This window comes from Centruroides vittatus, unplaced genomic scaffold, assembly GCF_030686945.1.
Source record: "Centruroides vittatus isolate TY-2023 unplaced genomic scaffold, ASM3068694v2 contig_439, whole genome shotgun sequence".
NCBI lineage: Eukaryota > Metazoa > Arthropoda > Arachnida > Scorpiones > Buthidae > Centruroides > Centruroides vittatus.
Genome location: NW_027122239.1, coordinates 3,558,506 through 3,568,933, shown reverse-complemented (window position 1 = coordinate 3,568,933; position 10,428 = coordinate 3,558,506). Strand labels below are relative to the sequence as shown.

General features: G+C 32.9%; 1 protein-coding gene across 2 annotated transcripts; it reads left to right on the top strand.

Annotated features, from left to right (window-relative positions):
• The first annotated feature begins 4,220 nt into the window (after nucleotides 1–4,220).
• On the top strand, nucleotides 4,221–9,389 carry LOC136977111 (glutamate receptor U1-like). 2 transcript variants are annotated; one of them, XM_067272551.1, is made up of 12 exons: nucleotides 4,221–4,370; nucleotides 4,791–4,901; nucleotides 4,975–5,147; nucleotides 5,230–5,364; nucleotides 6,703–6,891; nucleotides 6,986–7,092; nucleotides 7,168–7,255; nucleotides 7,949–8,107; nucleotides 8,169–8,310; nucleotides 8,379–8,605; nucleotides 8,695–8,957; nucleotides 9,018–9,387. In XM_067272551.1, the coding sequence occupies exons 2-12, from the start codon at nucleotides 4,880–4,882 to the stop codon at nucleotides 9,247–9,249; spliced, it is 1,737 nt and encodes a 578-aa protein (XP_067128652.1). In that variant the 5' UTR covers nucleotides 4,221–4,370; nucleotides 4,791–4,879; the 3' UTR covers nucleotides 9,250–9,387. The 2 variants fall into 2 exon arrangements, with proteins under 2 accessions (XP_067128652.1, XP_067128651.1); XM_067272550.1 differs by lacking the exon at nucleotides 4,221–4,370 and adding an exon at nucleotides 4,606–4,706 and having other exon boundaries at nucleotides 9,018–9,389.
• The last annotated feature ends 1,039 nt before the right edge of the window (nucleotides 9,390–10,428 follow it).

Here is a 10,428-nt window from a genome sequence, read left to right as displayed (position 1 = left end):
GAAATCTAGTCACCACAGTTTTGAATGAAAGATTTTTGTTACGGGTAAAGTAAGTAAAACTGTGGAAATAAAATTATTTTTGTTAAATAAGGTTAACCATGGTTTACCCATGGTTTTAACTTGTTTACATTATTTTTAATTACACAATTTAAACATATAAAATCGATATATTCAACTTTTTCCCCAGGCTTTAAATCACTATGGCTTGTCATTCGAAACTCACGTAACGATATATATCATTCGACATACGTTATTATTTCTTGGAATATTCTGTCAAAACATTTTTCATTTCCGGGATACTTAAAAAATATATATATTCGTCCATATAAATGAGATAGTTGTTCCGCCTATTATGGAGATAAACGCTGCATTTAACTAACAAAGAGGCAACAGGTAAAGAATACTGCATTCATTCATCACTTCAGTTATCATTATTCAACTCAACGATGTAATCAATATTTTAAATATCTGTTTTTATAAAGGACAATTACGTTGCCGTTTATTTAAAAAAAAACGATAGAATTGTTGTTAGTAACACAAATATATTCTTTGCTGCTTCCTAATCGGTAAGCTATTTACAGTAATATTTTACACAATTTTTTTTTTTAATTTTTAATCCTCTTTCTCCTATTTTTGTGAATGATTATGAGTGAGATTGTTAATATTATTTCGTTAATAACGTTGCAAAGTTCAATATTTATTCAAGAAATACTCGATACATTTTCAGATTATCGACTGAACTGTGATGCGGATGAAAAACCGGGCAACCTACAGTTCTGGGGAATCCAGAATCGAATTTGGGCAACATCTCCCCAGGAATTTTTCATGGGGGGGGTCTGTCTCAGTTATTTCTAATCCCGTCTCTTTTCATCTAGCCGCTTCATTGTAGGCCCGAATGAACTTAGAATGGATTTAAAAAGTCTTTTTAGTGTTCATGGGGAAAAAAAGAGTTAAAAATGAACGAGCAAATATTGTGACGACGTCGGGCTGCAATTTTTAATCATATTTTTAATTTGTTTAATTTAAAATATATGCTCTCCACCTTAAATTAATAGTGTCTTGTCCCTGTACATCATACGTTTCCTGTTAGCAACAGAGTCGTACCGGTCATCTACCTAACACCTTTCAGAGAAAAATGTTTCAATTGAAATAACATTACTTCTGGTTCGCATAGGTTTGTATATAGTTAATCGGGGCCTTCTGCCTCTAAGTTTTCCACATCTGGTGTCGTCTTTCTGCAATAGGTAGAAGAAAATAGCATAATTCTAATTAATACTATCCGTAATTAAATGTGGTAACAGTAAATATACCAAGCAAATTAGCACCACATTTTTGGATAAATGTCATTTCTGCTCATTTGCTGTCTTGGAGAAACAAGTTAGTTTCCTAGCATATATTTCTAGAGAAACGTGCACAACCTCTGTTTATTTTCGTTATTTATTACGAATTCTCTACAGATCTACCAGTGACCGAATGGTTAAAGCTACCGAACCCGTGTGATCTGGAGTTGCCTTCTAGAGTTTTCCGAGTTTTTTCAGTGTCTAACATCTAACAGAGACCAGTTTCCTACAGAACGACCTCGCATGAGACACTTCTCTTTTGGCAGATCGCCGAAGTATTGCGTAGCCGCATTCCATCAAACAAACAAATTTTCTACAAAGAGTAAATCCTTGAACTCGTTCCTTAAATTAAAAATAATAATAATAATCTGAGTTAAATAAATAAATAATTTAACTATCGAAACTTTTGTGGTGAATAATTCTAGTGGATGTTGAAGACAATGAATCGATACTTCCTGGTATTAACAAAAGATAATATTACTGATACAATAATTTTCCATTGATATTTGCAACGCAAAAGTTATTTATATAAATAATATATAATGAAATAATCAAAATAGATTGCAGATTCACCCTAATGGAACTAGAGTATGGATCATAATCGTGTCAAAGAATGGAAATTATAGAGACACTTGTCTCTATAGTCCCTATGATAGAAACATAGGTACAATGATGCTCCACATTTTAGTTTCATTAGGATTAATCTGCGAGAAAATTCATTTTCAATTATTTAATAACTATATTTTATCATTCTGATATTACGTATTGCATATTATGATATAGGTCCTAATTCAAAAAATGCTGTATTAATCAAGATAATTGATCGACGTTTACTCTTCCAGTCTTTGCCATTCTTCTTTACCAAACATAATTTTAGTAAAACATTCTCCGAAGTGATTTCCGGATATAATAAAATAATTACAGTATCTAATTATTTTTATCATTTAAAAATGAGATCTCTTATCTTTAGAGCATTAAATTTGTACTTTCAGTCGAACGACTTTCTAGAGGATTTGTGGACATTACTTGACCTGGTTACTGTTGTATCACGCAAAATAACTATTAAAACCATTCAATTTTGTCCTTTTTTAATTATGTAAACTATAAAACGCTATTTTAATATTAAACAGGAAACAGACTTTGCATTGACACGCGTTAACGTGAATAGGGAGAGACAAGAAGCTTGTAGATTTTTCATTTCCATATTCTTACGATGAAGTGATATCGATAACCAGAATCCCGGAGAAAAAAGTAGAGCCCTTGCATTAGTGGAGCCATTCCCAAATGAATTTATTAGATTTTTATGGTGTGTTAAACCTTTACAATTCTGTAAATAAACAATTTTATGATATACTCGTAGATGTGGATAGCTTTAGACTGCTAACTGTGACAGCAATAACATCATTATCTCCCGTTAAAACTATTATAATTGTAATCTGTGGGAAGTAGTATCTTGTTGCTTTAAAAATATATAGCAGCTTTAAGTATTGATCATCTTTCGAAATGAAAGTTTTTTTTTCATTCCTATACAAAACACAAGGATAATAGTCAATTTTTGGGTGATAATGACCGCTACTTTCAGTGGGATGGTCGCATGTTCCTAACCTATTTTAAACGAGCATGCCATCGACTGTTTATTAGAACAGTAAAAAACACATCAGTCTGCACAGCAATTATGGTAAACGGTATAAAAATTAATAACTAGATATGCAAATTAAGCTGGCTATATCATCGATCAAAATCTTCAAATATTTACAAAATTCTACAGGAGGAGGACTGCACCAACAAAAACAAAAATATTAAATATCGAGTGAGAATTTAATCTATTTAAAAGATATATTAGATTTTATCTGGATCCAGAACTTTTGTACGTGAAGGAGCCATTACGCGCTCTTGATTTACAAGTTTAAACGGGGAAACTTTTATTTTTAGTGCATATCAATTCTTTTCTATGCTGTTTGCTTCGGCTCTACGAAAAAAATATCCATAAACGATTGATTTAATAGAATATAATTATAATAATCCACAATAAAATTATACTTTGTTCTATTTACTTTGTTAACAGTATAGAACGAAATGTTTAGAGTGGTCACTGCAGAAATGGAAAAACCATGCAGTGTAAAGAAGTACAATTGGCTTCAGAAATACAGTATCAGAATTACCAGAAAACAGGCTGCTTTTGAAACTGTCTAGTTTTAAATTTTGGCGGAATTTATAGTTTCTCTTACATCCGCTTTGTTTTGGTTATCGCGGCGTACGCGCAAGTTCCAGTGTGATTGCTGAATGCCATGTACTGTACAGTACGTTTTCACCAGTGATAGCCGTTGAGGCACTGTCAATGAGTGTTGATCTGCTGTGTGATATAGTGTTTCGTGTGTTTATATATTCGAGGTGTAACTTGTCGTTTGTGGAATAAGGTTGTTGTTTATAATTGTGTTTTCTGATCAGCAGCCTTTTCTCTGTAACAGTGATATATCTCTACTTTTGTATGAATTTATCATGTAGTGTCTGATTAAACTGACGTAAACATATCAACTGTGCCTCACACTCCGCCCTGACTTTATAATTTATAAATAATAATAATAATAATAACACAACTAAAGAGCTTTCTTTTTTAATTAGAGCACTTTTAGATTTTCATAAAAATAAAAATCGATTTTTTTAAAAAATTATATAATCTAGTTTTATTAGTTTCGAGGTGAAATAAACAAATAAATATTTATTTATTTGACTTTAAAACCTTTGCATATAAATTTCGTTTTTTTTTAACACCGAAAAGTTCGACGACTTACGATACGTAAAAATAAAATGAATATTTACGCGTAATGAAACTGTAACCACCGGTAAATTCTCCTTTGTTTGAATAGGTAAACAGGAATAAAGAATAAAAAATATCGAACTTAATGACGTGTAAGCTGTTATTAAATGGATATGTATTATAATCAATAGCGTGCAGTTATTAAAAGGACAACAACTACGCGTAAAGCAGATGGTTGTTGGTAACAACTCCTTCCATTCTTGATCCCACCAGTAAGTTATTTTTGTTTTTTACAGTTCGAATTTAATGGATAATTATCGTTCAATTTTATCTTCAATTAATTAATATTATCTAATAAACTAAAATGTAAGTTGAGGGATATTTAAAAATTTGTAATTTAAATGCCTTTAATTTCTGATAAAGTTTACTTCTCTTATGTTTTCACATAAAATATAATAAACGGATAAATATTTTTAGCTAATTATCATATTTTTCAGATAATTTTCTGTTAGATCCTATCAGTACTTGATAAGAGGTTCATACAATGGAAGAATTTGCTCTCTTCTTTGAACTATTTTGCATTACATTTGCGAATAATTTAAATTCTGGTACGAAAAGATTTAGTTAATTTAATCATATATGATTATATAAAATAAAAGAGCTAATTTCTTTCTACATTAAACATCTTTCAGAATCGTTTACTTGTAGTAATATCGATGCGAAACCTCCCAAATGGACCAAAGATTTTCTCAATCAATATTTTCTGGGAAGAAACACAATCATGCTGTATACTACAGATTGTAGTAAGTAAATGATTAATTAACTTTTGGTTTCTTATTTTACACTTAAACTATAGCCTATAAAACTATTTTTCAGACGACTATATGATACAACTAGCTCCTCAATTCTGGTCAACTGGCATTTTTTCTTATATGCTGTCGTTAAAAGAAACCGAGAAACAATTCAGTTTCCTAAAAAATACTTCTCGTGAAAGTACGCAACCTCTTTTTATATTTATTAGTTACTATGACTTGCCGATTCTGAATTTGGTAGGTGTTTTGCGTGTGATTCACCTCAAAGATAATTCCCGTATATTCTATTTTATACGTTAATATACATGTAATTGTACAGCTAAACTACGAATTCGATTCTAAAATGTTGTGGTGGATTGTCTTGGTGGATACAAATGTACACGAGATGGCCATTCCTAGTTTAATAGAAGACAACGACATCGCTGTCTGTCATCTGATACTTGCTACAGAAAAGGTAATTATAAATATTTAAATACATTATTAATTTGTTTTGTCCTTTTGTACTCTCTGCCCTATGGGCACTAAGAGAGACCTCCCACGATCGTCCAGGTTCGATTCCGACTCTTCCACAACGGTAAGCCGACGCCTAACCACTTCGGCCATCCTGCTAAATTGTTTCACATTAGAACATTAATCTCTATAACAACTGTATATCACATCTCTAATATATTGAATATTAATTACGTACGTAGGCGCCAACTCTAAGGGACCGGAACTATTTCGGTCTTTAACCACTGTATTTAAATAATGGTAGATAGATAGCCTGATAGCAGAAAAGATAAAGACATTAGCTTATCGTTCTGAGGGATTCGAACCCCTGTCCCGATGAAGAATCGCAGGAAGTCTTTGGCCTGTTCAGAATACGTTACGTCCTGTTCCTCACCAACCGGTCACCGCCATTGTAGTACATGATGGGTTTGGCCAGGACTACATAGAGTGGCTAGGTGGTGAGGGACGGGACCCGATATATCTGGAGAGACTACTCTGGAAAACTTTCTGGAGTTGTTCGCCCGGATTCGATTTTAGGTTTTTTTTTCAATCTATCTCTAATAGTGTCACCCCAACACGATAATTTTTCTTGCAGCACCCCCACTTTATCAATGTACAGTTATAGCACTTTTCGTACTGTAAGAAGTGTAATAGCGCTGCTTAGCACTATATTTCGCGGCACCCCTAAAGTGTCATCGGGTATTTTTTAACGAGTACAGTACAGTTCAATTTTTATTTTCGAAAAAAGTTTGTTTCCCTATTTTTACTTTCTGCATCGTGTACACAGATAACTTATTGCTTCGATCATCCTAATAATGTAAATTGGAATTCAGTTACAATTTATTACCTTTTTTTTTTATTATTGTAATCACACGTACAGATTACCTCACCTCCGTCGTCCACCAAAATAATTAAAAGTTTACAATTACATAAGTTTAATTAAAATCCAAGTCCATAAATAAGTTTCCTTTGACGGGTTAAAAGGAAGCGTTACATATGTCATTGAATAATTTTCTGGATTTGGATTGGTGGAACCAGGCATGGGAGATCTTGCCAGTAAGAAAATGCCTTCCAAGAACTGGAAGGCATTTTTTACTGCTTTTTCTATGGGAAACTGGTTCCAATTGAGGTGTTAGACACACGAAGAAAACCCGAAAACTCACTCACTGGAGGCGGAACCCGCGACCAACTACTAGTGTTCGATGATTTTATCTACTCTGATGCTTTAATATGTTAATATGAATTATAATTGTGAATTAGATGACAGTAATTAGCACGTTAAATAAATTCTGAGAATTTTTAGATTCTCTCTAATGGGACCAGAACGTGGATTACCAGTGTGCCGACATACCAGCAAAATGAATTTTGCGCTCATTTCATTATAACAAATACTGTAAATGATAAACCAGTTGATGATCTCTTTAACAGATATCTTGATCGTCACGATAGAATATATTTTAAAAATAAAACAATATCGGTCGCATATTATCAGGTAAGATTATTAAATTTCAATATCAATTAATATTAATTATACTAAATCTACGAATACTATTCTTTTTTTTAATATTGTCATTGTGAATTTCTAGTCGTTTCCGTTCTTCTTTGAATTAAAAGATAATGTTTCTAATACGTTAAAGTACGGAGGAGTCGATTTCAATATAGTGAAAGAATTGGCGGAATATTTCCAATTCGAGTAATTATTATTTTCGTGTTAATATCTATATATTAACAGCTTTCATTTGATTTCATAAATGTTTCTGTATTCCAGATACAATTTTGTGTACTCGGAGGATGGTATTTCGGGCGATCCGATAAATGACACATGGTCTGGATCGTTGGGGATGGTATTACGAAAGGTAGCTTTTTCCTATAATATTCAAAAGGTAGCTTTAAATAATATATTTTTAAAAAATTTAGAAAATGGGCCTGCGGATCCCCAACGAGTATCTTGCGGAACCCCAGGGATACACGGTTTCTGACCCACTATGATAAACGTTAAAAATGGGAATACAAAAATAATCGGGCATTAGCAAATGTCCGATTATCTTTGACAAATCTTTGACACTACCTTCATGTGTTCCAAAGTATGGCAAATATTTGCCATACTTTGGAACATACGAAGGTAGTGGAATTCTTAATGACGACTTCAAATTCGTCCGTTATCAAATAATCAAATTTTTCCACACGAGCATAAGGAATTTGAATTGAGATTAATGGGAAAACAAATCCACATTATACATGAAAATATATTGACAAATAGAATTAAATTCAAGCCTAATTACGGACACAAAAGATATTTCGCTGAAGGTCGCCATCCAGAAATCACTATACAGTTTTCATTGATGTACTCAGTAGATGAATTGAGAATTACGTGGGAACCGAAAGAATATTATGTGAAAAGTTTATATTATTTTTATTGTTTATTCTCGATTCCTTATTAAAAATTTGTAAATTATTGCACGAGTACTTATTATAATTCAAAAGCTGTCTGCTTTTAATCCTAATTACTTATTTATTACAAAGAATGAAAAATCTAAACGTAATTTTAGGAAGTGGATATTGCAGTAACTCATATTAGCCTGAACACCGAGAGAGAAGAAATAGTAGATTTTACATTTCCATATTTTTACGATGGCGTCATTATTATGACTCAGTATACAGGAGAGAAGAGCAGAGCTTCAGCTGTAATCAGACCATTTTCAAACGACGTAAGTTTTGTAACATTTCAATATTTATAAACAAATATTCCATAACTTTTGTTAATTTTAGATATGGGTGGCCATAATAATAGCATTTTTGCTTACATCTCTCATGGTTCCTCTGATCGTAAAACTCTCCGACGAAAACACAGATTCTAAGTGGAGTTTTTGGCGTGCTTTGTGGTACTTTTACGGCTGTCTTTTGCAGCAAGGTTAGTTTTTTTTTAATACTTTACTGGTAAAAATTTATAAATATATTTAAATGAATGCTTTCTCGTAGGAGGAACTAAGACTCCAATTCAGCATAGTTTAAGGATTCTGTTTGCAATTTGGTGGATATTCAGCGTCATAATATGTTCTTCCTTTAGTGGAATTGTAACTTCTTGTTTATATCAACCTATTCCCAATGATCAAATTGAAACAGTGAACCAACTTTTGAAAAAATTAGAAACGGGCGAATATAAAGTTGGAACTTTGAATAGCAGCACAATCCTCAGAAATATTGGGGTAAATTCATTATTATTCCATTCAGTTAGCTAGAAATTTATCTATAACAACAGTTTACATTAACATTTACAACATAACATTTTTTTTAGAAATCTAAGGATGGACCTTTGTATCAAATTCGCAAAAATATCCAAAAGAATAAACGAGAGCAGATATTATCAAATAAAGACGAGGTCACCAAATGGGTCAAATCGGGTTTTCACGCATTTATATATCCTTCTAGCATACTGAAAATTCAAATTGCACATCTAGATGAAAGAAATTATGTTTTCAGCCAAGATCAGATTTATTCGTTAGCTTACGCTGTAGCTCTTCGTAGAAATTCTTCAATAGACGATAGATTCAACAGAGTGTAAGTATCTTTAAGTAATCTATCTGCTAAACGATTATTAATTGTTCTGATGTGTTACAGCATAGAGAAATTGGCTGATAGCGGTCTTGTAGAAAAGTGGAAAGATGATGCAGTTTTCAAGAAAAGGATCTCCATGCAACCTATTAATAACGCGACTTTAGAAGAAGGATCTGATGAAAAACCGATCATTTTATCCGATTTAGTCGGTGCATTTGTGGTTTTGGGCATAGGCTACTTTTTATCTTCTGTTGTATTTTCAATAGAAGTTACAATATACGACTTACAGTTGTAACAATGTTACTATTGTGAGATTCAAATCCAAGATGGCGCACGTATATTTATTTTGACGGAATATATTCAACGTAGATTTCAAGATAAAAACGACGAAGCAAGAAATAACTTCAATACTCAAGTTTTCATTTTAGGCTAAAGAAAACATCATTATAAAGGAATATCTTCTGATTATCTATACAGTTCTAATCTAACTGGTTAATACAAATAATGAATTCAAATTATTCTTTGATACAGTGGTGTAACTAAACCTCGCCATACTATAGGAGGGTCCGAGTTAGAACGTGCAAACCTACTTTCACCCCAGTACTACAGTGGATATAGCCACTAACGGCGTGGACAGAGTAAACTCTTAGATATTGTTTGTAAAAAGTTTGCCAGCGATGGCAAACTTTTTACAAACAAATATTTCGTTTAATGGTAAATCTGTTGTCTGCTGTTGTTTATTTGATGATAATTTCTTTTATCTGAGGCTCATAATTTATCGCCTTTAAGACTTTTCGCATCTTTAGAACCCTATTTCACACTTTCACACTATTTATGAAAAGTTTTGGACTCTATCACACATATATGTGGTGTCTGTGGATGGCTGAGCTGAGCGTTAAGAGGCGCATGTAGAACTCAGTTTAAGAAAACACGAAGAACTTCTTATAACATATAAGGACGTACACTTTAATATAATACAGAGGACGTTACAACACAAAGAACACTAACAAATCGTCTTGAGGCGGACACGTCGTAGCTTCTTCCTTTCCTACTCTTATCGTCGTCTTCTTTTCGCCTCGGGGGAGAAGAATGCGCTTAAGCTTCGTCTTCGTCTTTTCCCGCGTGCGCCAGAATGGGTGCGCACGACATTCGGCTTGACCATGTCGCTAGCGCGGGGGACGGGCACCACATATATGTATATATATATGCATTATCCCGCAGGTAACTGGTTCGCTATCGTTAATATGATTTATATGTGTATATAGGCTAATTGCATTTGTCACATTCAGATATTCTTCCTGTACTTATTTTGATTTTTAAAATTTACTTGTTTACAAACGTAAAGAGGCCTTCCCCGGTTACACTACTGCTTTAATAGATCAAATTCAATTAGCGCTGGATCAGTCATGGTATATCTGGATAAGTATAATGGGTTAATGTTACCTTAGATGCCAAGATGGCGGCTCGTCTCTGA

What these genes read in the sequence shown, in the direction of transcription:
- LOC136977111 (XM_067272550.1), top strand. Translation starts at nt 4,643, where the DNA reads ATGGAAGAATTTGCTCTCTTCTTTGAACTATTTTGCATTACATTTGCG. An exon ending in ACTTGCCGATTCTGAATTTG is followed by an intron (nt 5,148 to 5,229) that starts GTAGGTGTTTTG and finishes GTAATTGTACAG; the next exon opens with CTAAACTACGAATTCGATTC. An exon ending in TGATACTTGCTACAGAAAAG is followed by an intron (nt 5,365 to 6,702) that starts GTAATTATAAAT and finishes GAGAATTTTTAG; the next exon opens with ATTCTCTCTAATGGGACCAG.